Raw genomic sequence first — 27,497 nt, forward strand, 5'->3', positions numbered from 1 at the left:
AGTGGTAAATTTTTTAAAGAATGATGGTTCCTTGTACCAAAACATATTACTCCAGTAATCAGCCTTAAGATTCGGCATAGTAGGTGGATGTTTTGTAGTAAAATTCGGAAGGTTCTGCAAATCAAAAATATCTCCATTGCCTGTGATTCTGCTGATGAGGATGTATTCATCTGGGTCAAGATATAATCCAGCTGTCATAGTAGTATCCGGTTGGTAGAGCAGGAGTCAGAGGTCAAGATGCAGTGGAGCTGCTTAGAGCTGTCCAACATAGCACACGCTGCTGCTGCCCCTTCCTTCCACCCTCCATGGAAACATCTGTCCAGCAGCCTTGACCTCTGACTCCTGTTTGGTGTCTCCCAGGCTGGCCTGGATGCCAATATGCAATTGAGCCATTATGTTCTTATTTTCAACCTACTTAGTCATGGTTTTGCAACAGAGCAAATTAGTTCTTTTTAGCCTATTTCTGTTGTGAATTTTCCTGTTCTTTGTGTATCTGCCAAATATGTGGTACCTGACAATCTCCGAACCATGTCATTAAGATGAAAACTTCAAAGCAAAAAAGTCCAAGCAGCATGAAAGTTGTGTCTTTTGCAACAGTGCTAGGTCATCATCTGCCTGTGCTTTGTTCTCCCGTCTCTTAGACGTTCAGAAGCAAACACCTACTATTTATGCAGTGAGAAGATAGGGCTGTGGGAATGACACTGTGGGGTTTTTTGTATTATTATCATTATGTCAACTCTTATATTTACATAGAAAGCTTAGAATGTGTTTTCCTCAGCTTAATTTCTTAGGAAATAAGATTTAGCGACTCTAAGGGCCATGGACGGCATCTGTTGGATTTGTATTTGCAGAAATAAAAATTTGTCAAGAATGACACACATATTCAATGGGCATTCTTGGGGTTGAAACCTGGGCAAGAATCCTAGAAAATGCTTTTTAGGGAATTCTAAGCCAATTTGTAAATAATGTGACAAAATACATTTTGTATATTTTATCATGTTTATCTAAATGATCCAAAACCACAAAATAGTACTCTGATATTATGAGAAAATGTGATTCAGTCTCTCCTGGCACCCAAACCTTTCAGTCTCCTAGAGGCCATTTAATATAGTACAGCTGACCAATGACAGCCAGGGTTCACTGGATCACAGTTTGATGTACTATCTTAATATAATATGTTTAGTCATACCCTCTGCCTGTTCTAAGAGGTCGAAGTTTAGTTTCTTGGCACATACAAAACTGGACTGGCCCTTAGGAGCCCTAGAAGCCTAAAAGACAGAGCTGCACTCAGTAACCAATTCTGCAAACAACAGCTGGGGCCACAAATAAAATAGCCTTTTATTTGTGAGTAAATCGTGTGGAAAGGGCTTTTGCTCACACAAAAGTCTTTCCCACCAGATTCTCAAACACAGCTAGCAATATCGTCTCCAAAAGAAAGGTACGACTGTTTAGGTACATAAATGCATGTGTCTGTATGTGTGCATATGTTCCGCCATAGAATGAAGGTACTTCTATGAACTTCTATGAAAAGTGTTCACCTCTTCACATATTTATGCATCTTCAGCACCATGAGGAAGGACAGTTCCACCTGATTTGTAGGGATTTCCCCCACCCCAGAGCACTGTCCACTAAGTCATCTTCTTTCAGGAGGGGCCACCTAAGGCATGTCCAGAAAATCCCAAGGCTCCAGAAACCCCATTTGGAAAACTAAAGAAGGAAGCAATTCTTACTATGGAGATCAAGAAAGTTGTTTTTTTTTTTTTAAGAAGATGTAGCTTTTAAACTGAGCCTGATTCAAAATAGTTGTCTACCACACAGAACATAGACTGTGAACAGATGCCATTAGAAGGAAAGGGATGTCTGGTGGCCTTCAGACCTGACCTTCCATCTCTCCTTGCAGCTGGTGAATATTTTATAGGCTACAAAAAATAAGGCATGGCCAATCATTCAAAAATCCACAAATGACAAATGCTGGAGAGGCTGTGGAGAAAGGGGAACCCTCCTACACTGCTGGTGGGAATGCAGTTTGCTGCAGCCACTGTGGAAAACAGTATGAAGATTCCTCAAAGGACTAGGAGTAGACTTAACATATGACCCAGGAATCCCGCTCCTGGGCATATAGCCAGAAGGAACCCTACCTCAGGATGACACCTGCATCCCAATGTTCATAGCAGCACTATTTACAATAGCCAATACATGGAAACAGCCTAAATGTCCATCAACAGGTGACTGGATAAAGAAGATGTGGCATATTTATACAATGGAATACTACTCAGCCATAAAAACTGACAACATAACGCCATTTGCAGCAACATGGATGCTCCTGGAGAATGTCATTCTAAGTGAAGTAAGCCAGAAAGAGAAAGAAAAATACCATATGAGATCACTCATATGTGGAATCTAAAAACAAACAAACAAACAAAGCATAAATACAAAACAGAAATAGACTCATAGACATAGACTATAAACTTGTGGTTGCCAAGGGGGCAGAGGGTGGGAAGGGATAGACTGGGATTTCCAAATTGTAGAATAGATAAACAAGATTATACTGTATAGCACAGGGAAATATATACAAGATCATACCGTAGTTCACAGAGAAAATAATGTGACAATGAATATATATATGTTCATGTATAACTGAAAAATTGTGCTCTACACTGGAATTTGACACAACATTGTAAAATGATTATAAATCAATAAAAAATGTTTTAAAAAATAAAAATAAGGCATGGCCAGAAGCAGTGACAGGGTGGCCATGTGTAAGTCAACAACTGACAAACTTCTACTTAAATGTAAGAAATTCAGACATGAGAATGTTTAGGCTATATATAAAACTTATCTGAACATTTGTCATAATATAGTTAGTGTGTTTTTATATTTAGACTAAATATCTCAGTGGCTGAATTTTGCCTTGCTAACCCAGAATCACTATAGACCTAAGTCTTCATCTGTGAAAACTATTTCTGGAATATATGCAATAATATTAGCCATCATTTAATAAGTACCTACTAAGTGCTTTATATATTTAAGCTCTAACCCTTTATATATTTAAGCTCAACCCTTATTTATAAAATAAGAGATTTTATAAACTCTTATCTGAAGAGTAGTTGCCTCATAGCTCAGTGACAGAATTGGGATTTGAGTCCAAAATGTGACCCATTAGCTAAGGTTGTAGTTTAAAATTATGGAATCAGTTATTTTAATATTATTATCAACTGTTTAAGTCACATATAACTTTCATATGATAAATAAACATTCACCTAATCAAAAATAGGGTCTTTAATCTTATTTTGAGACAAATCACTTAATTGAAAAATCCACATGATATTTAGAAACCAGTATCAATCAATGATCTATCAGTAACCTTAAATTCTATTAAATTTTGAATTATTTAATTAAGGGGTTAATAAAGAGTATCCTAAACTGACAGTAATGATCAGGCACAATTTATTATATGTCATGTCCTTGTAACAAAGATTTATAACCTTATAAACCTTATAACAAAGACTTGCTGAATAGATTTGCTAGTGATCAGTTGACAGTTGATCACCCCAACATATATCCTGGGAGATACCATGAAATAAACTACTTGAATCCATTCAAAATTGGAATGTGCAAAAAGTAATAAGTAAGAGATCAGAAATCTGTATGTCAGAACTAAGAAAGGATCTGTATGACCATAACACAGAGCTATACACAGGGACATAAGTTGGCCAAGTCTTGTTAAAAGACTAAGAGTTCTGTCCTTTTTTGGGAAGGTGTAACCTGCCTTCTCTCTCTCATTGATAGAAATTATCCAAAGCTCAGCTTAGGAAACACTAGATCATGTTATCTTTATACAGATCATCAAAGTAAAATAATAATTAAAATTTAATAATAACTATTATTATTGCTATTATTACTGGGGGGTAGGAATTATGGCCCAGTACACATACATAGACAGACAGACAGACACACACACACACACATCAACAAACATTTTACAAAACACTGCTTACCCTCCTGATATTGGCAATCCTATCCTCATTGATTTCTGACCTATAAAGGGGTTGGTACTCACAGTGTGAAAGTGCTGTGCTAAGGAGCTGTTCGTAGGTAGCTGCCACCATGGTCTGGGGGGACCTGCTTACTAGGGGCTTGAATGACAGTGAGACAAGGATACCCAGTACACTTCCTGGTGGTTTTTATGTAAAAATATTGGTCTATCTAGACAATAGCATGAGAATTTCATAGCACTTTTAACTTATGAACCACCACTAGGGGAAGTGTTTAAAATTGGGTTTTTTGTTGTTGTTCCACCTTCACATACAGGTGTAGGTCCAATTCTCTCATCTCCTTTATGGCAAATTTCTTTGAAAACTAATCGCAAATGCTGTCTTGTTTTTATGCATAAAGTTTTAATCACAGCATCTGAAACGTTTTTTGAGAAGGTTGCTTTTTCTCTATATTATCATAGTCCAGGTAATGCAGATGCTGATGATCACATAAGGTAAGTGTCTTAGTATATAATGACATGACTTCTACAGAAACTACCAAAAAAATTTTTGTTTTGTATTTCGCTAGAATTGAGGCGTGAAATACTGGAGCAGGGACATATGCAATATGTGTATCACATAAAAGAAAAGTATAAATTAGTGCTAAGGGCAGCGTGGCTAGTGATTGTATAATCCCCATCATTCTTTTTTTTAACATTTTTTATTGATTTATAATCATTTTACAATGTGTGTCAAATTCCAGTGTAGAGCACAATTTTTCAGTTTTACATGAACGTATATATATTCATTGTCACATTTTTTTCTCTGTGGGCTACCATAAAATCTTGTATATATTTCCCTGTGCTATACAGTATAATCTTGTTTATCTATTCTACAATTTCAAAATCCCAGTCTCTCCTTTCCCACCCTCCATCCTCTTGGCAACCACAAGTTTATAGTCTATGTCTATGAGTCTATTTCTGTTTTGTATTTATGCTTTGTGGCTTTTTTTTTTTTTTAGATTCCCCATATGAGCGATCTCATATGGTATTTTTCTTTCTCTTTCTGGCTTACTTCACTTAGAATGACATTCTCCAGGAGCATCCATGTTGCTGCAAATGGCGTTATGTTGTCAGTTTTTATGGCTGAGTAGTATTCCATTGTATAAATATGCCACATCTTCTTTATCCAGTCACCTGTTGATGGACATTTAGGCTGTTTCCATGTATTGGCTATTGTAAATAGTGCTGCTATGAACATTGGGATGCAGGTGTCATCCTGAGGTAGGGTTCCTTCTGGCTATATGCCCAGGAGCGGGATTCCTGGGTCATATGTTAAGTCTACTCCTAGTCTTTTGAGGAACCTCCATACTGTTTTCCACAGTGGCTGCACCAGACTGCATTCCCACCCATCATTCTTTTTTAATGTAAGTTTCAGGTGTACAGCAGTATAAATCAACATCTGTATACACCAGAAAGTGATCACCAGTGCAATTCTAGTTTCCATCCATCTAAAACTGGGTTAATTTCCCAATGTCAGAGAAATTTCTCATTGTTCACTTGACCACTTTAATACGTTATTCTATAGTGTTCCCTTATTTTTCTCTTACATCCCACTGGTGTAAGTGACTTTTACAGCTTCCGGACTCACATGTTCTAACTTGCACTGGGCTGCTATTTAGAATGCAGGTGTTAATTACCTACTTAATGAACCATAGTTATTCACTTCCAACAGTAAATACAACTTAGTTTCTCCCAATTAAGATCTGTTTTTCCTGCTGACTAAGGTTCCAAACCTCTGTGACTTCCCTCTCCTTTGCAAATAAAATTAAGTTCATTTTTGAAGGGAATATATGTAATGGCTCTTTGAGTATTCTCAACTCTGCCTCTCATTAAAGACTGGGCCCTTTCACTGAATAATGCAACCAGACTGTATTAATTTTTTCGGGCTTCTGTAACAAAATGCCACAAACTGGGTGGCTTAAAACAACAAAAGTTTATTTTCTCAGTGTTCTGGAGGATAGAAGTCTGAAATCAAGGTGTCTGAAGGCTCTAGAGAGGAATCCTTCCTTACCTCTTCCTGGCTTCTGATAGTTGCTGTCAATCCTTCCTTGAAATCTGTTGCCTTATATGTGTTACCACTCCAATCTCTGCTTCCACTGTCACATGGCCATCTTCTCTCTGTGTGTCTCTAAGTCTCTTTGGATTTCTTTTAAAGACACCAGTTATTGGATTTAGGGTTCACCCTCATTGAATATGACCTCTTCTTAACTAATTACATTTGCAAAGACTATTTCCAAATAAGGTCACATGCTGAGGTTCTGGGTATTCATGAATTTTCGGGGGTGGGGGGAGAGACACTATTCAACCCAGTATGCTGACTTTCCAAAAGGACTAGACATTTATCTCTAGCAAACTTACCAGTCAGCTGCAGCCAGAGAAATGGGCTAAATGGCAATTTCATAGGAAAGAATGTGCTAACTTCAAACAGGAAATTGTAAGAATAAAGTTCTTGTACTGCCAAGATTTTATACTAGTTAATAATTTTGCCCCAAACTCTATAGTCCATGTTTTCTTTTTTTAAATGTGCTTGGATCATAAAAATACTGGCATTTCTATAGAACTTTGTAACTTCCAAAACATTTTCACATGCATTAGGTAATTTCATCATCACTACAACATAGTCGTGTAAATGAACTTGTCATGATTAGCCCCAGTTCATGCATGAAGAAATTGAAGCTCCCTATCTTGACACAGGTCATGCAGTTGATTTCATGGACCCAGGAGGAAGGTCAAGTTGTCTGACTCCTCATCCAGCATTCCTTCTGCTGCCAAGTTGAACTGTATTATGTGTGTTTGAAGCAATGACTGTCAACCGCAGGCTGGAAGCAGAGGTCTGGGCAGGATCAGAGACCACTTCAGCATCATTTGTGAGGCTTTTTTCTGGCTGACTACATCCACCCACTCTAGACCCTCTGAACAGTTTTGAAAATCCCCACAAGGCCTAACAACCCACCCCTGCCTCCAAAACTGAGATCCGCTGGTTAAAAAAATCTATGGAAGGGCCTCCTTCACTGATTTTTTAAATTTAATTGTGTGGATTTGTGTCTGAGATCCGGGCTTCTCAAACTTTAAAGTGAGTATGAACCACTTGGGAATCTTGTGAAAATAGATTTTGACTCAGTGGGCTCTTTGGATGGAGCCTGAGACTGTGTATTTCCAGTAAGCTCCAAGCGATGCTGCAGGTTCAAGGATCACGTTTTGATTGACAAGACCTTAGATAGTCTTCATATGGAACTCAGGAAGGACTCTGTACAGATAACAGAATGAGTCTATGTGATTGTAGAAAATGCCCACACCAAACAGCTATAAAAAGCAGGACCCCTCTGCCCAGTGAACACCTCCTCAAGACCTATAAGTACAGAAATGCTTGAACCCATTCAAATCATGGGTCTCTGATGGTTGCTGGCAAAACAAGCCAAGCAGGAGTCCATTAAAAGGCCCTTGTTTGCAATGCTTGGCTTCATGCCATGAAGAACACCTGTCATCCATGCAACTGAAGCATCAGTGAGCTGCGGCTGCCCACTGGCCCTGGGACAACATGGCAGCCTGCCCCTAGGAGCAGATGCAAGGTGAACCATGCAACTTTCTGCAGTCACGGCTGAATTTGGCTCCCATCTAACTTTTCCCTTGGCAGAGCTGCTTCGTTTCAGTGTGACCCTCATTTGTCTTCTGTTTTCTGGCATTCTATAACGTAGTCTTAATGATGTTGACCCCAAAAGTACTTTTTAGAAGAGGTTTACTGCAGAGATTCGTTAAAGGGAAAAATAATGATTGAATTAAGGCTTTTGTTGTTTTCTTTCTTTGAAGCTGCTGGGACACGGTCTTTAGATATGGGGATAATGGTGGAAATAAATCCTTGCAGCTCCCTGTTAATGGTGATTGATGAGCTGATGAGGCCGACTAGGTGTCTAAGGAACAAAGCCAGTTTTTAATGGCACTTTAATTCTGGAAATGCAGAAGACTTCCTTGCAGAAATTGGAAGTTAGAGTGGATGAGAAATAATTCAACAAATGAGCGTGCGTTCAGGGACCAGCTAGCATAAATGGGTTCTTAAACTAGTCTTTGCCCTGTGTGATTTCGGAGTGTACACTTTAGGTAAAATTTTACAAAAAAAAAAAATTGTTCTGGCAAATAATATAATGTGTGTCTCTTAAGGTTTTCATGGGCCAATAGACTGTTGTTTAACTCTAAGAAAAAGATTTCTCTGTTTCTACTTCAAAACCTGAAGTTCTTATTAGAATTTTTTAATGTGAAGAAATATTTTCAAAGACAGATGATGATTTAAGTCAAGGGTCACTTGAGGTTTCTACCTGTGTAAGATAATAATGGAGATCTGTCAGGGCTACTGAATCTTCCTGGTAAACTCAGTCATAAACATGGCAGAGTCTCCATCCCCACAGCAAGGAAGGCTGAGATTCCACCTTGTACAGTGGTCCCTCGGCATCTGTGGGGGATGGGTCCAGGATGCCTGCGGGTACCAAAATCTACAGGTGCTCAAGATGGGTATGTAAAGTAGTGTAGGACAGTCAGCCCCCCTGCCTCCCGCTCCAGGGATGCAGAACCTGCGGATACGGAGGGTCGACTGTAAGTGTTTTTATAACCTATTCCCTTCCTGCCCTGTCCTGCCTCCACTGCAGTGGAGACTTCTCTTCTTGTCTTCATTCACACCCCTACTCCATCCAGTCAGTCCCACACATCCCAGTTTGTGCTCTCTCTAAATGCACATCTGATGGTGCCATTCCCTTGCCTAAAATGTCCATGGCTCTTACTTCTCAAGCTTTAGTGAGCATGGGGATCATGTAGGGGGCTTGTTGAAACACAGATTGAGGGAGGGTACAGCTCAAGTGGTAGAGTGCTTGCTTAGCATGCATGAGGTCCTGGGTTTAATTCCCAGTACCTCCTCTAAAAATAAATAAACAAACCTAATTACCTGCCCCTGCCCCCGACCAAAAAAAAAAGGAAAAGAAAGAAAGAAAGAAAAAATGAAATAAAGACATTTAAAAAGAGAGAGAGGGAAATCTTAAAAAAAAATTTTGAAAAAACTACAGATTGCTGGGGGTCTGATAATAGGTAGGGAGTAAGGGCTAGAAAATTTGCATTTCTCACAAGTTACCACATAATGCTGATGCTACTGGTCCAGGGACCATACTGTGATGAAAACTGGTCTTCAGAAGGAAGGCCACCAAAGTCGCCATCAGTGCATCCAGCACCCTTCAGAATCTGTCCGTTTTATAACTTCCCAGAAGCACCCCACCCCACCCCCAAGCCCTGTGCTTCCACCCACATCCAGTCACATTGGACTACTCAGTCCCCAGAAACCAGGGCTCTCGCAAGCTTGTGAAAGTTGTGCGCTGCCCAAATGATGGAGGCATCATTCACATGCTAACCTCTTTACTGGTACCCTCTGCAGCTGACCTACACCTTTACGTGCAGCATCACCACTGACTCCTCTGGATGCCCCCAGTTATACCAAATTGCCTGGAACTTTCTGAGCAAACCACGTGTTCTGGGCTTTGAAGCTTCACCTTTCCTGTCCTTTTAGCCTGTCCTGCCCTTTAACCCCTTTTCTGCATGGAAACTTCTACCCATCCTTTATAGCCTCCCTCTCAGAAAGATTGATGATTAGAATTGACCTTACAGCAAAGGAAACATTTTTCCAAACGTAAAAGGAAGGATGTTATAGAATCTGGAGAGACCTGTACATACCCTGGTGTTCAAAATCCTCTGTGTTCAAAATCTGTTTTTTCTCCCTCAGGTTTTCAGGAATTATCTTTTTAAAGAACTAGAAGATGGATAACAAAGAGAAAAGGGAGGGAATTTTCTTTTTGTTTTCTTATTTTGTTTTAGGTCTTCACACATGGAAGATGTTTATTGTACAGACATGGTATTTTAACACATTATACTGGTAAATAAATGTTAAATGGATATGCAACATTCTTAAGTTTACAGTTTTATGAATTTTTATGACTTTTCTGTGATGTCTTACTTTGGGTTTCATGGAACAGTGATGTGTGTGTGTGTGTGAGAGTGTGTGTGTGTGTGTATTTTTTAGTAGATAACCTACATTATTAATTCTTCTCAGTGGCTTAACATTTTATTGCAGAAACCTGAATCCACCCAGATCTATACATGGAATTACCACTTTATTCACTGGCTGGATTAACTGCAGACTCCAAGTCATACTCAGGGAAAAAAAAAATGTGATATAGAATGAATGCAGCATTTTTCTTTAAGAAAAATGTATCCTGTGAAGGTAAAGCCCAAAACTAATATATAGTCAAAAGCAGGCTTCTCAGCGAATAAGGTTAAAAAAAAAAAAAAAGCAGTCTGCTCAGCAAAATGAAAAAAAGAAAAAGAAAGGATTAATAAAAAGTACAGGGCTTCACCCAGGAATAGATATGTTGCTGAACTTGTAAAGCTGGTCTGTTATCGCAAAATGTATTATTTGTCCCAGGAATTTCTATTGTGAAAGGAAAGTCTATTGCTGGTTAAAGCGTTTAGGCTGACTTTGGGCCATGTGGAAGCAAGAGAAAATAACTAAGAACATGTCTTATTCTTCTCTGGTGATTAGGAAATACGTGGTTTCTTCAAGGTCCATTCTCCTTTCCTCCTGTTCTATGAGCTTCTCCCTTCTCTTCTGGTGATTCATTTATTCAGAATAGATTTGTGAGGTGTCTGCTCTGTGTGAGGCACTGTAAGAAAGTCTACAGAAGAGGGGTAGTCGTTGCCTTCCGTGATTCTAAAATTCCGTTCAAGAAACAAAACTGTCTTCTGGGAAATTATCAGGTGATTCATTGCAAGGTTGTATGGGTGTAACAGATCGATACTCTGGCAAACTTAAGCTAAAAAGTGGGGAGGAGGAGAGATACCTTATTGGAAGGTCCAGGTCCAACGCAGAAAATAAGGAGCTTTGTCGCTCCTCCTTCCCTGCAACTCCTAATCTCCAAGTCTCTCAGTTCAAACTTCAGATTTGAAGGAGGAAGAGAATCTGACTGGGCCAGCCTGGAGCAAGGATTGTCCCCTGGATCAGCATTCCAAGGAGGTAAGGTTGCCAGATCAAATACAGAATGCCTAGTGAATTTCATATAAATGACAATACATTTTTAGGCTAGAAATGCCCCATCCAAAAACTTGATTCAAGGATAACTGGGCATCTTGTATCTTTATTTCCTAAATCTGGCAATCCTGCAAGGAGGCAGCTCTCAGAATGCAGAGTGCAGTTGACAGTGCGAGTTGAAGTAACTGCATGAAGTGTCCGTGGCACCTTCTGTGCATTTGGTAACCCAGGAAATAGAGGCTACAAGCATTCAGAGGAGAGAGGCCACTGTAGCCGGGAGTGCCAAGGAGGGCTGGATTTGGGCAGATGGAGGACAGTGGAGGGAGGCAGTACCTGATGGGATGAAGGGAACTGACATGCCTAGCAAGCAGCGAGGGTCCCAGCCTGGCTGGAGGGGGAGTTCAAGCCAATTTAACCACCGAGGGTGAGTAATAGGGAATGGAAACATGAAACTAGCTGGAAAACGCAGGAAAGTAAACCAGTCTTTACAAGGGCCTCAAATGTGACTCAGTTACTGCTTCCCCACACTACACTGGGGATGAGTCCCAGTGACACATGATTAACAAACCATTGATGCCTGTTTTTCGAGAGCAATATGTGTGGATCTTTATTTTCCTCTTGCTCACTTCCCTGCATTCACTTCAGCTCAGCTAAGTGGGAGAGGTGGCATCTTAGGAGGTTGGTAGCTGTTAACAAAAGTCCCATTTAGGGAATTCTTGATTCATTTGCACCAAGTAGTAGAACCTTCTCCTTATGGCCGTCTAAATTATGCCACGCACATGAATACTGTTTGTAGGATGATGAAAGGACCACCATCTAGGCACTGGAGTCACACAAAGAATGAGGAACTGGATTCTTCTCATGGCTCAACAGTAACAGATGTATGATTTATGAAGTTCTCAAATAAGTATAATAATTTACACTTTTTAGCACCCTACAGCTTGCAAAGTGCTATCATGTACTTTATTTGTTTTTGTATTAGAATTCTCCAGAGAAACAGAACCAATAGAATATATATATACACATAAATATATATAGGTGTGTGTATGTGTATTTATATACATATAGAGGCAGACAGACAGACAGACATTAAGGAATTGGCCTCACACAATTGTGAGGATTGGCAAGTCTGAAATCCACAAAGCAAGAGAGCAGGCTGAAAAGTCAGAGAGCAGTTGATGTTGCAGTCTTGAGATCAAAATCCACAGAGCAGGCCAGGAAGACTGGAAACTCAAGCAGGGTTTCTGTGTTGCTATCTTGAGGCAGAATTTCTCCCTCTTTGGGAAACGTGTCTTCTTCTTAAGACCTTCAACTGATTGGACGAGGCCCACCCCACGTTAGGGAGGATAATCTGTGCTTTACTCAAAGTCTACTGATGTAAATGTTAATCACATCTAAAAAAATACCTTCACAACTTCTTGAAAGCTATTTGATCAGACACCTGGGCAACCACAGCCTAGCCAAGTTGGCATATAAAATTAACCAGCACAGTCCTCAAAACAATGCTATTGAGGTAAGCAAAACAAGTATTTATTTCCTACATTTTTAATATGGGAATGCTGAGTCCCGGGAATGCTGAGTCCCATAAAAGCTAATAACTGTGGTGCCCAGTCCTCAAAACTAATACAGTGACCAGAACCAGGATTTTTCAGATGTTTCAACTCTAAATCCCATACTACTCCCATCTGTCCAGCCACCAGGCACAGTAGAATCCTTGAATCTTTGTTTCTTTATCTATAAAGTGAGAAATGGCATACTTCAAAGATTTCTTCTAACTTGAGTGTTCTGTGATTTTTTTTTACAGTCTAGGTAGCAAGTTAAATGAAATCCTGTTCAAAGGATACCTTCCACTAATTCTCTTGGGTCCTCCCCACCCCGACCCCAAATCTGTCATTCACACACTAAGAAGAGCCTAAACATTTATGTTGTACTTTCTTTCAGGAGTTAGTAGAGGCAGTAATGTTTGTGTTCCACCAAGCTTGGCCCATCTCCATTTTCACTCTCTAGCTTCTAAAGACTTTGTAAGAACAAATTACCTACAAAGAGGCTGTCTAATCCTTGGAGTGGGTGTAAGATTAAAGGTGTCTCCATCTCACTGTTGCTCCTTTCATTGCAGAGTTACTATGAATAAGATTAAAGCTCCCCTCACCAGCCTTCTACCTAATGACTTGCTTCCTAAAATCTAATCTTTTAAAATAAGAAACATATCATGGCTAGTGAAACAAAGCTCATTTCAGGAGATACCAAGAACATATTAAAACAGTATCTTCTAGTCTTAAGATAGCCCAAAGTTCTACTCTCAAAAAATTGGTTTTGCATGTGAGAATTAAAAAACCAAAGGAAGAGTTTGATAGCACGTAAGACTGGATGTCGTCTCACATCCCTCCCCACCCAAAATGAAAGGCATTGTGCGGACTGCAGGCTGCCATCAACTTGTATGGGGGTGACCAAGTCTTTTCACACCCCTCATTTCACAGTCCACAAATGGGCAGGTGTGGGGGTAGGGATTGAATTCCTGGGGTCCTGTCATCCACAGGTCCAAAATAAATAAAAATCAACCTAACTTTCAAGCGATGCTCACTCTTTGCATGCGTCACGTGGGGTTAGTCTGTTAGGGATCCATGCTTATATATGCAAATCGGAGAATCAGCACAGAATCCCTTTTGTGCTGGGAGGGCGAGGGGATCTTTGGGAGAAGAAAGGGCTGGCCATCAACCAGCGGCCCCCAGCCTTAGAGGAGAGCATTGTGTGTTCAAGGAACATGAGATGGCAGAGCTGTGAACCACCCGAGACAGTTCTTCCTCTGGTGCAAATCACAGGGTTTATATTCTGGTTTGCTTCATCCAGTAATCTTCTTGGGAAATAGCTAGAAATAGAAGATGGGTAGAGAATAGAAGATTTATAAATGTGTAACTGAATCACCATGCTGTACACCAGAAATTAACACAACATTGTAAACCGACTACACTTCAATTTAAAAAAATTTTTTATGAAAATGAATATATGTATATATATGTAAGGCTGAGACATTGTACTGTACACCAGACATTGATACATTATAATTGACTGTACTTCTAATTGACTGTAATTCAATTAAAAAGTTTTTTTAATAAAAAAAAATGTTTTTAATGAGCTCCAGTTTTCTGGGTTTGGCATGCAAACCACTAGTTAGGTGATAGAATGTGCTTGAAAGTGTTGAAAATATGAACATTACATAGGTCTGCAATTGTATTTAAATGGGAGATAAGCAATTTGAGTTCTTTATTCCCTCCCAGTGCTGGCCAAAGTTGCTTTTTCCAGACCCATCTCCAGCATGTCTTACACTTTAATCATTTACATTGTATAGATGCTTCATGTGCTCGATCTAGTCTGACCCTCAACAACCCTCCAAGGCAGGCGAGGCAAATGTGAGGCACTGCAGTTTGCAGATGAGGGCGCTGGGGTTCAGAGAGGCAACAGGCTTGTCCGTGTGGCCAGTGGAGGCAGAGCCATGTGTTTTAATTCTTTGCTCTGTGTTCCTTTCACCACCCACTATCTTCAAAGGATATAAAATCAACAAGTTGGGAAATAGAAGCAAATCTCCAACTGGCCTTACTTCTCTCACAAAGAGAAATTAGCATAACCAATTGCTAATTGGGGACCCATTACCGCGTGTGCTGGGAACCCCATTCTTAACTCCATGTGATCCTCTGAATGTCTGGATCTAAGAGAAGAATTAAATCGTTATCCAGGCAATTCAAAAGGGAAGAGAAGTTTTATCCAGAAAGAACATGTATCCCCAGTAACTAAATGCTTGGAACAAAGTGTGATGTTTTTCAAAGCTTTCCCATTTGAATTTTTTATTTCGTAAACAACAAACTGTATTTTGGCAATTCATCCAAAATGACAGGATCAATTGTGATTTGTCCTTGGTTTGGCTTGCAGATGTGACTGGAATTAGCAAAATATCTTAGTTTAGAAAGAATCTCCAATGTTAGAGGTGAGAGGAACCTTGGGGATGATCTAATCCAAATCTCCAAGGGGGCTGGCTGATATTACACAGATAATTGTTTGGAATTTCCACTTCATTTGCCAGGTACAAACACAAGTCTGTTTGCTGGAGCCGAGAGAAACAGCCAGCTCTGGAGGCCAGTTATTAGAGGTGACAGGATTAAAAACCTAACTTGTGCACAGTTAAGATAAATGAAGCAATACCTAAATGTCATTTGGGTTTGCTGTATTAGAGTAAACATCCAAGTTTAGACATGTATCCTGTAGCTTAGAGCAAAACTTTCACATCTGTTCTTTTATTGTGTTAGGAAAAAAAAAAACTCTACAATAAGACAGTAACCTTGCATTTGGCTTACTGCATCACACATCATCCTTGGTATATACTGAATAATTTGCCTAAAGTATTGTCTTTCTGGGAGAACTCACAAGATATTTAAATCTTCACAAGAAGCTTCACAAGATATTTAAAATAAGCCATTCCAGGGTGTTGAGTATAACTCAGCGATAGAGTGCGTGCTTAGCACGTATGAGGCCTGGGTTCAATCCCCAGCACCTCCATTAAAAATAATAATAGTAATAACAATAGTAGTAAAAGAAAAAATAAGCCATTCCTTTACATCGAGAGCAAATGGGTTTTGACAGATTGAATTTGAACATGAGACAGAAAATAATGCACCTCAGTACCTTATGGTTTCTTTAACATGACTTGGGGGTGACTGGGGAGTTGCTGAGGGCTTGAGAGTTTGGGGGAGAATTTAGTAATTCTTTTTCTTCAGTAATGTACTTCAAATCATACTGGGCAGGTACTAAATTTTCAGGTGTTAAAAGTAGCTGTATTCATTAAGTTGCCAGAACCTAGACCCTAGGCTGTGGTAGAACTATGTGATGTTTCATTATTTCCCAAAATTAGCTGTCAAAGAAAAATGACCTCCAACCTAGCTCGGATTGTGGAGTCAAGGAAAACTGAAGGCTCACCTTGGGTCTTCCACTGTGTTCTTTGTCTGAGAGGTTGGGCACTAATAGAATGGTCTCATTTCATTTCTACTTCTCTCCGTGCTCTTGGAAGTGATAAACATCAGTAAAATATATCCAAAATGGGCAGGTGCACAGATAAAAAGATACAGAAAATCTAGAATGTGGATTATCAGCACAAGAATGATGATACCCGTACTTGAAATGCCCAAAGGTGTATTAGCAATAGTGTGACCTCCTAGAAAACACAGAGGGACCTGGTTCCTGACAGTAAGATCACAAAAGTGGGTGGAATGTGACCAGTGCTCCCTAAGAATATTTTAGCAACAGAATATTGTAAATATCCCCCTTCCATTGGCCTCTGAAGGTAGAGGTTCTAGGCGAGCACTCCCAACTTGTCCTTAATAGACCCTCTCAATCCATTTTCCGTGGGTATAGCTAAACCCTCTTGAGGGAGTTTCTAACTTCAGCCTTCACAGTCTCATAGAGATGAAGAGAACCTTTATTCTACTGTTATTCATTGAGCCACATTTTTAAAGACAATTCTAAAGTATACTCAAGTAAAAAGTACTCAATGTAGTTCTGTGTAAGTAAAAATATATAAAACTCTAATAATGAAGTATTATTCTTTAAGTTAAGGAACCATAAACCTTTACTTAACATCTGCAGCACATTCTGACACAAACTATGGTTTTCCTCTAAAGCGATTTAAGAGGAAAGATGAGAGCTGGAAGAAACAAGAAGAAAAAACAATGAGAAACATAAAGAAGGCGGATGAGGACAACAGAGCAAGATTAAGGAGAATAACCCAGAAGCAGAGAAACTCAGGATAAAGGGAAGGGTCCAAAGGTTCAGAAGTCCTGGTGTCACTTATAGATAAACTAATTTTCAGTCTCGTGTTTACTGAGCTGTGTGGCCTCGAGATATTTAATCACTGCCTTCTGAAGTGTTTACTAGATGCGGAATCACTAAAGTGAAACAGTCCCTGTCAAGATACTTTTTGCAGAGCTACAAGTAATTACTGAGACCAGTGACACCTCCCAAGGTCATTGCCCATCAGATGAAACCAAGCCAGACCTAACTTAGAGAAGAGAGGTTTCCTGCTTCAGCAAGAATTGTGTGTTCCAGATGCACAGTCTTTGCTAAGCAAAGAAGTGCTTCCATCCATTGCCCTCGAGCCTTAAACTTCATGCTTTGCCTTATCAATCTAGAACACTGGCTTCCAGGGAGGAAATCCCTGCCTGGGCTGCCTACACCCGGCATGGTTTTACAGATATCCCACGTATCTGTTCCTGCTCTTCGTCTTTCCAGACTGAGGTCTGGTTCATTTCGGCCTTGAATCCTATGAGTCATTTTCATTTATATAAAGATGTCTGTGTGCCATGTAATCTTCACACTGGCCGTGAAGTAACTACAAGTGCTGTGCTCATTCAACAGATCTGTAAACTGAGACACAGAGAGGTTAAGTAACTTTCCCAAAGTCACACAGTAAGTGATAAAGCCAAACTCAGAAGTCAGAATGACTGACTCCAAAATTCAGTCACTTGACCCTCCTTTGACTTGTTATTGAGTGCTTTCTGGCTCCATCGTGCTGCTGTTCCTCTGCCCAAGATGTCTGCCCTGGAACTTAAATCATCCTGGACAGTCTTCAAGTTCTTCTTTGTGAAACCTTCCTTGACTGAATGAAGTTAGCTCAAAGTCTTCCTTTCCCACATGAGGCTGGCCAGAAGTCCACACATTGCAGGATGAAGGCTCCCCTGACTTGGGTCTGCCATCAGTGCTTACCACACAAACCGTATTTGTTCTATAGGAAGCATTGTTGTACTGAGGCCATATTATCTCTTCATGTATAGCTCTGCATTCTTGTTTCCAGTTGTAGAATGAAAATTCTGGACATCATGGATTTTTTCTAGCTTCTGTTACATGGATGGCAATGAATTCACTTAAGAAAACCCAAACTGTGTGGTTAAGAGAGAAAAATTACAAATAACTAAGAGAGGAGAAATGATTATTCCACCTAAATTATTCCAAATTTGCCTAAGAATGGATGGGCAAGGAGGAGAGGAGAATGGACATTTTTCAAATAGCTTGGGCCCTAGAATGTAAATGTGTGCTGCATTAGGCTTCTAAGGGAAATGAACTCATAAAAAGTGAATGTATTTGTATTAGTTAGGGGATTGGGGGTTGTAAAGGGACCTTCTTGGAATGCATTTGAGTGATACACATTATTTAAAGCATGGTGAACCCATCTGTCTCCTGGCTGCCTAAACAGACTAAGACGACTTGCTAACTTGACTTTGGGTTCTTTTCCAGATCTTGGCCATCGTGTCCATCCTGTTCATCGTACTCTCCACCATCGCACTGTCTCTCAACACGCTCCCGGAGCTGCAGGAGATGGATGAGTTCGGACAGCCCAACGACAACCCCCAGTTAGCACACGTGGAGGCCGTGTGCATCGCCTGGTTTACCATGGAGTACCTTTTACGGTTCCTGTCCTCACCAAATAAATGGAAGTTCTTTAAAGGCCCGCTGAACGTCATCGACTTGCTGGCCATCCTACCGTACTACGTCACCATTTTCCTCACCGAGTCCAACAAGAGCGTCCTGCAGTTCCAGAATGTGAGGCGCGTGGTTCAGATCTTCCGAATCATGCGGATCCTCCGGATCCTGAAACTCGCCAGACATTCGACAGGCCTGCAGTCTCTGGGTTTCACTCTCAGGCGGAGTTACAATGAATTGGGTTTGTTGATATTGTTTCTGGCCATGGGGATAATGATATTTTCCAGCCTGGTATTTTTTGCTGAGAAGGACGAAGATGCTACCAAGTTCACCAGTATCCCGGCCTCCTTTTGGTGGGCCACCATCACCATGACCACAGTAGGCTACGGTGACATCTACCCAAAAACGTTACTAGGGAAGATCGTGGGAGGCCTCTGCTGTATTGCCGGGGTTCTGGTGATCGCCCTTCCCATCCCAATCATCGTGAACAATTTTTCTGAGTTTTACAAGGAGCAGAAACGCCAGGAGAAGGCCATTAAAAGGCGAGAGGCTCTTGAGCGGGCCAAAAGGAATGGAAGCATCGTGTCTATGAACTTAAAAGATGCCTTTGCTCGAAGTATGGAACTGATAGACGTGGCTGTGGAGAAGACAGGAGAGTCGGCCAACACCAAGGACTCCACAGATGATAATCACCTCTCTCCGAGCCGGTGGAAGTGGGCCAGGAAGGCTCTGTCGGAAACAAGCTCCAACAAGTCTTACGAGAATAAGTACCAGGAGGTTAGCCAAAAAGACTCCCACGAGCAGCTGAACAACACTTCCTCCTCCAGCCCACAGCATCTGAGTGCCCAGAAACTGGAGATGCTGTACAATGAAATCACCAAGACCCAGCCTCACTCTCACCCAAACCTAGACTGCCAGGAGCAGCCCAAGAGGCCGTTGGCGTATGAAGAAGAGATAGAGATGGAGGAGGTGGTCTGCCCACAGGAGCAGCTGGCCGTGGCGCAGACCGAGGTCATCGTGGACATGAAGAGCACCTCCAGCATCGACAGTTTCACCAGCTGTGCCACCGACTTCACAGAGACAGAGAGGTCGCCCCTGCCGCCACCCTCCGCATCTCACCTGCAGATGAAGTTCCCACCTGACCTCACAGGGATAGAGGAGCACCCCAGAGCCAGGGGCCCCCCATTCCTAACACTAACCAGAGAGAAGGGGCCGGCGGTTAGGGAGGCCACCTCAGACTACGCTCCGATCGATGTAACTGTGAACCTCAATGCTGGCAGTTCCCAAAGTGGGCTCCCTGGCCCCTTGCAGTCTGACAGTGCCTCTGAGAGCCCAAAGAGCTCGCTGAAAGGCAGCAACCCGCTCAAGTCCCGATCGCTCAAGGTGAACTTCAAGGACAACAGAGGCGGTGCCCCGCAGACCCCACCCAGCACAGCCAGGCCACTGCCGGTCACCACGGCTGACTTTCCACTCAGCACCCCTCAGCTCATCAGCACCATCCTCTTAGAAGAAACACCCTCCCAGGGAGACAGACCCTTGCTGGGCGCTGAGGTTCCGGCACATTGTCAGGGACCCTCCAAAGGGCTGACACCTCGGTTTCCCAAACAGAAGCTCTTTCTTTTCTCGACACGAGAGAGGAGGAGCTTCACGGAAATAGACACTGGTGAAGACGACGACTTCTTAGAGCTCCAGGGGACCACGAGGCAGGACAAGCAGGCAGACTCCAGCCCAAATTGCTTTGCAGATAAGCCTAGTGATGGAAGAGACCCTTTAAGAGAAGAGACCTCTGTGGGCTCTTCCTCTCCAAAGGACACAAGTCACAACTGTAGGCAAGACATTTACCAGGCTGTGGCAGAAGTAAAAAAGGACAACAGTCAAGAAGGGTGCAAGATGGAAAACCACTTGTTTGCCCCAGAAATTCATTCCAACCCGGGAGACACAGGTTACTGTCCCACACGTGAAACCAGCATGTGACTAGTTACAAAAGCAATAAAAAAAAAAAAAAACTTGTTTCTTAAAAATGCGGTTAATAATACCTGTGAACTAAAACGTGGGAAGCCCCTCCTTCCCAAAAAAAGTGCATAAAATGTTATTTTTGCATGGCATGAACAGTTTAGTTTAAGTACTGTTTAAATAAAGAATCAAGACTGCATTTTGTAACAAACAAACAAAAATGACTGAAGAATAGTGAACAAATAAAGAAAGCTCTATTAGGAACCAGTATTCTGCAATGTCTGACATTTTTGATCCTTTCATTTCAGATTGTAGACAGAGTTTCAACTTTGAGCTTTTCTGTTACCATGAATTTTAGAATTCGCACATGAAAGGATGAAATGTCATTGCATGCATTCACAATTGGGAGGCGCAAGGTGCTTTGAGCTTGCAAAATGCATAACTTTGTAAATAACGGGGCCTGGGATGCAAAAGTGTCAAGAACGTATGGAAACAAGTTTCTGAGACACAGGCACTTCCTTCACAGCTACTGCCTGGAGGAGCTGTACAGACTTCTTGTTGCACAATTGCAACCTCTTCTTAAACCATCTCACATATCTTGCTTTGGGTTATAAAGCTCTTACAAGTACATTTGTTAAAAGGAATACAGTATTTTTATTGACTTGTGATATAACTCATAGGGTGCATTTTTCTTTTTTGCTTCTGCTTAGTTGTGGCATTTGTGGTTTTATTTCTAAATCATGAAAATAGGCAAGATGTAATGACCAGATATCCAAAAATTTGGAATTGAAGCTTGAAATTTTGCCCGTCAATTATATCAATAATTTCATGGGGGAAAAAAGTGTATAACATGCCACAGTCTGTTACAGAAATTTAGTTTTTTAAAACCTGAGCATATTTAAAAGCTTATACATCTAAACTTTTTTTAATGGCACTCCACATATGGAAATCACTTCTTAAAAAAAAATGTACATTGGTCATCTAAAGATGACTGTATTTTCCACTTGTATCCAACATAACCTTTTCTGTCTATAGATCTAAAGATAGAATGTAGATATGCCAAAATGGGAATTCCAAAAAGTTTGACTTTTGGCAAACTAAAAGCAGAGCTATTTAAGTGAGACTGACACCTAACTCTCCATAGATAGAGCTGGGTTCGGAAATGAGTTAACATAAAAAGAACCCTGACTTGGGGGGAGGGTATAGCTCAGGGGTAGAGCACGTGCTTAGCATTGCAAGAGGTCCTGGGTTCAATTCCCTAGTACCAATTCAATTTACATAAATAAACCTAATTACCTCTCCCCCACCCCCGCCCCACCCAACACCAAAAAAAGAACCCTGACCTGATAATGGGTCCCCCAGTGGGGGAAGGAACACTGCCACGTGGAGAGGGCCACCAATGTCAGTAGCACCATCAGTAATGGCAGTCACTGCAGCATCTAAAATGCCCCCTCACCTTTCCAAGGCCCCCAGGAGGTGGTCAGGATTACCCTTGTTGAAAGCAATACTTCTAGCATTTTCCACTGAGAACAGTAAAATCCAGAGGAGTTAGGGTACTTGCTGGCGGTTGCCCTGGCAGTGAAAACTCTTCTAAAACCCAGGTCATTTGGATCCACTTCGCCTCACAGGAAATCAAGGGTCAGACTCAGATATGCAACTGCCTGATGTGTGATCCTGGATGAGCCTTGAAAACCTATCTTTGTCTCAGTTTTACCCCAATAAAAGCCAAGACAAATTATTTATCAGCTACCTTATGACTTCAAACTAATATGATTCATGGGAACGTCCAAGTTTTGTCTCCTCAGAATGCATTTTGTATGTAGGTGTGGGTGTGTGGGTAGGTGTGGGTGTATAGTTCAGGGTAATAGGAAAGTTCTGGGCCAAATTTAAAGCACAACCTTTTGTTTATGGAGAAAAAAATCTAACTTTTATTCTATTTTTAAAAGAAAAAAACACACTGGAAAAAGACAACCCAAATATTTAGACTCTAACTTAAGGCTCTAAGGAATAACATGTCTTTATTAACAAAATCTGGTCATTATATCTCAGATAAGAAAACAAGTTTTGATCTTAGTTGAAATCCACGCAACTCTACTGCTAAAAATAATCTTAAACATTTCTTTCTCACTGTGCTTAGAATTTCTTGATGGTTTTATGTTTGTTTCAAAATACAACCTTTAAGAGTTTATGGTCATTAATCATTGATATTTACATTACTCATACTTATTTCAGTGTCTGAAACTAATTGTTGATTAGTTTTTGTAAATCTAGAGTGTCTGAATTTTCTATATATAGTTTTTCAAGGAAACAGATATATCTGCTGTTAGAGGAATAGCAAATAAGTCATGAAAATTATTTTCTTTACATAGTCTCACGAAGCAATTATTTTCTAATGTCTGTGTATTGATGAATCTCAGTTTTTTTTAATTTATCTGATAGTTTATTAATAATACTACCTTTCATGTGTCCATTAGGCCTTCTACTGAGAACTTTGCTCCAGAATGCTGAATATTAGAAATCTTTCCTAGATAAGAAATCCTAGACATTCCTCCTGAAAGCGTTATCCTTAAAAACATTTTCCCGTGTAATATTTTTTAAGTTTTAAAGAATTTTCAAGAACATCCTATGGAAAGTTTAACCTTCAATTCTTCTTAGCCCCTCTGAGCCAAAAGTCTTCAGCTAGGAAAAAATAAAATAAAATGCTCCTCTAAAAAAGAAAAAGCTTTGACTTTATTGTTTCACAGGGAAGCACTGTGGGAACCGAGGGCTCCCAGAATGCACTTGTGCAGAGCTTCCTAAACCTTTTCAGTGAACTTCACCTAATGCAGAGGTAAAGGCGTCTGCCTGGAGTGGTCTGGGAACATACCAAGCACAGAGTTCCTTCAAAATCTGATGTTTTACAGTAAAAAGTCATGAAAATTCTGCATTTTCCTAACATAGGTTTCAATGTAAAAGAAATGATGTTTTCTTTTCCTTATCAACTAGTAAAATCGATAGTCTTTTAACTTCAAATACCTCTTTTATATCCTCTGGAAAACACATCTCCAGGTTGAGAAGCACTGCATGAGTGGTGGGGACATAAGCTGGCTCCCTGAGGGGCCCTGGAGGTTTCTGCTGCTGGGATTGCACCCTCATTGTCACCTAGCTCAGTAACCAGGGACAGATGTCAAAGAGGAAAGATGATTTGCGTGAACTCAAAATAACACAGTCCCAGGAATGGTTAATTCACTTCTGCTGGTTATCTTAATAACAAAGGCAAATTGCTACAAGATTGTTTTAGCTCAAAGACTGAGGTTAATTTTAAGAGGATAGAAATGGGCTGCATGGATGTATGTCTTGGGCTGTGTCACAGATATAAGAGTGATGCGCTGAGTCCCTGGAGTTCACCTAATGAGTCTCTAAATATTTTCACTAGAAATTTCTCCACTCTGGCACGGCCAATGGCTTGGAGGCAAGCATTTAGATCGGGCATTATCCTGATGTGAACTGGATTTGGTAACAGGGAGAATACGTGCCAAGTGTCTGTTCCCATTAATTTCTTGTCAAAACAGTCTCACTGTCATGTAGACATGAGGAAAGTCAACAATTCAACTATTTTCTCTTGGAATTTGAATGGGGTGGGGAAAGCCTTATGTGTGTAGAGTATTTTAGAGATTTTTGTCATGCTTAGTTCTCACAACAGCCTTCTGAATTAGGTATTATTTATTAATAAAAGACCAGAGTGGCTGGGAATCTTGTTCAAGTTCTCACTGGTCACTGGTGAATAGTAGAACGAGGCCTCCCCACGTCCTCTGGCTTCAAGTCCAGTGCTCTGAGAAACCACAAGAAACTGTGTTTAGTTAGGTTCTTTTTTTTCTATTAGTATTCAAAATCATGTAAATGAAAGTGGAGGTGCATTTATTGTCCTGCAGTTTGTTTAAAGCAGCAGTAGATCATGCTACATGGTAATGACTTAAGATAAATGACATTGACCATCTTTAGCACATAGGTGTGCCCATTTGGAATTCTAGTCATAAGATACACATCGCTGGGTTAAAGAAAAGAATTTATTACTCACGATGTAACATGACATACACATTAGGCTGAAGGAAGCCACTTGATTTTCAAAAAGCAAAAAATTAGACTTTAGAACTACTTCTAAGTTCAGAAATATTGTCTAATAGTGTATTATTAGGCCATTCATTTAGCAAAGACTAGGTGTGCACCCTTATATTCTATAGAAGGCATTGTGTTTGGTGCTGGAGTACAGGCCCCAGCCTCATGGGGCTTACTGCCTTGCCCACTTCAAGCCAGGCTGAGGATCAGTCGGGGTGCTGAAAAATGTCTCTTCTGGATGTGGAAATACTACTCAATTATCAAACCAGGGAAGCATATGAAAGGAATAAGTGAAACGCTTTTCCAAAGAACTGTTTTCCTAAGTAATGGATGAATGGTATAAATGGAAGTCTGACGCATAATTAATTTTGAATCACAGTTTAGATTTATGTTTGAGATAGCAAATTGTTCCTCTGATCGAGTAAAGTTATGGGTTGTCTTTCCTTATTAACTGATAAATTGAAAAATAATTTTTCAATTATACTGCTTGTCAAAATAGCTAATAATAGTCTATTGCTAATAACTAGAGCAAAATTTGATATCAGTGAAAAATCTATCACAAATTTTATATTTTAATAGTGTGTTGATGGTTATTTGGTTAAAAACAAAGCATTTTAATGTTTTTTCTTACTTCCTATTGATGATAGGCAACATTTCAGCAATGTATCACTTGTTTAGTCCTCTGAATTTCTAAATAGAAGATATTTAAAATTCAGTATTGAAAAATTATTTAGCTTGACTTAAGGAATTTATTCACTAGGTCCTGGTGAATTTCAAAAATATATAGGGTATTTTTTTCCACTGCCACTGTCCTTACCTAAACAAGAACTAAAAAAAAAAAAAAAAGAGAGAGAGAGCCAACAAAATCCAAGTTAAAGATCTAAATGTTCAAAGGTCCATCCCTAATAAGAAATAAGAAAGGTTCCCATTCCAAAATCTTGGTGAACATTCTCTATTTTTGAAGTTAACACTTACTGTAATATAATGCTGTCTTTTAGTGTCTCCAATTACCATTTCTTCTACTTGCCCTTTTAAACAGCCTGACTTAATCTCATAAACCTTATTTGCCATTGCTGTAATGCATAATCTCTTCCTTATTAAGTCTAAAAGAGTTTAAACCCATAAATATACATTTAAATAAAGAAAAAGGGGATTCTCTTTAATAAGACAACCCACAGCCAGCAAAAGATACAAGTACCCCAAAAGAAAAAGAAAGACTAAGAAATAGGTAGGTAAATTAATTGTATTTTTAAGGAGAGAAAATTGTACTAGGTACGTGTATTTACTCACGTAAAATTTAATCTAAATATTTCTTATGAAATTTACAGTTGAGACCATAATTCCAACTTTAAATTTCTCCTGAAGAAATGATTTCTTATTAGCTAACCTATACTTCCATATTGCTGGGATTAAAATATTTCATTCAATAAGCATTATTGTCTACCATGTGCCAGAAATTAATTTATGTACCGTTTATTCCCTCAACAGTCTAGGAGAGGTTTCATGTTTAAAGAGATGATATTCCAGTTCCACAGGGTGAGCTGGAAATAGTATGACAATATGTTTGAGGTTTTGGTCTGAGAATTTCTCTAATCGACTTTTATTTTCTCTCAGACTCAAGTTACTTATTTTCATTCCTTAATCTAGAATCTGAGTGGCCACCACATGAGCTTTCTGAACTTGCATGCTTAAAATTATAGTAGCTGTCTGGAATCTAGGAACAATTTACTTTAATGTAAATATTGCCCACTTCAGCCAAAGGACCTACAATTCTAGCAAAAATGATACTGAAATTAGTTTCATATGCACCCATAACTGTTTGGTTTGATTTTCTTTAACCCCAGCCTGTAGGCTGAGTTAGAAACTATCACAATTTACTGATTTGAAGAAAGCTTAATGCTAATCTGTGTTCATCCACTGTGGGCAATGCTGGCAAGCAATATAGCTGAATGGTTGTTCTTTTAGTTATTTTTTGATAAAAGGCTTTATGTTGCATACCAAACAATAAAATGGACTTCCAAAATCAAGACTTAGGAAAGGAGACACAGAGGAGTGGCAAAGACGGAGGTAAAGGCACAGATTCAGGAGGGATGTCAGAAGCTCACCATCCTGCTTTTTATTCCCCATGTTGAGAGCCCTCTCGTGGTCAAGTTTGACAGAAAACGGAATTCTATTTGCCAAGGAAGGATGAGTTAAGGGAGGACTTGAGGTTCTCTACTATTTTCCACCTTCCAGTACCTGTGCATATAGTCAAAATCACAACTACGTCCCAGATATTTTTTTCAGTGATCTTATTTCTCAGTTTTCATTTTCTTATGCCAAAATATCTGATAAAACTGTTGCTGCCCTCTGCACAGCACTTTCAAAATATTTCCATCTACTGCTTCCAAATCAAAACATAATCACAAGTTTAGCTAAATATTTAGCAGGGTTCTAGTCTGCACTCTGGAGATACAGTAAATGCTATTTTGACCTTTCTGCCATTAGTGGAAAGGTAGAAAAGAACTCAAAGTGGTGATTTTTTTTTTTTTTAAGAATCACAAACCTGTAGGACAAACCCACAGCCTCCATTCTACTTGAAGATTACAAGTGGAACCTGAAATACCCCTGAACTGACCCTGGGAAAAAAAAAAACAGGTGGTTTCTAATCTTCCAAGCAACATCTGTGGGTACTGGCCAGAAATTCTATTACAGCCAGATTTCTCCCATCATTTAAACCAAGATGCTTCTAACATTCTTATTTGCAGCATATGGATTAGGCTGTAATTTTAACCTGCAGATTATATGTACATCATAATATTTAATTGAAATTAGGAGGATTTTTCATAAAGAAAACATAGAGGGTAATATGTATTAATATGACCCAAATTACTTATCCAACAAAATTTTATCACC

General features: G+C 39.9%; 1 protein-coding gene across 2 annotated transcripts in view; it reads left to right on the forward strand.

The window, feature by feature from the left end:
• The window catches only part of KCNB2 (potassium voltage-gated channel subfamily B member 2), a 344,982-nt gene extending 322,359 nt beyond the window's left edge, over positions 1-22,623 (forward strand). For both annotated transcript variants that reach the window (XM_031441471.2, XM_064480876.1), the window contains one exon: positions 18,369-22,623. In XM_031441471.2, coding sequence (XP_031297331.1) covers positions 18,369-20,528 — 2,160 coding nt within the window. In that variant the 3' untranslated portion in view covers positions 20,529-22,623. The remainder of the gene's footprint in view (positions 1-18,368) is intronic.
• The last annotated feature ends 4,874 nt before the right edge of the window (positions 22,624-27,497 follow it).

This window comes from Camelus dromedarius, chromosome 30 (assembly GCF_036321535.1).
Source record: "Camelus dromedarius isolate mCamDro1 chromosome 30, mCamDro1.pat, whole genome shotgun sequence".
Taxonomy (NCBI): Eukaryota; Metazoa; Chordata; class Mammalia; order Artiodactyla; family Camelidae; genus Camelus; species Camelus dromedarius.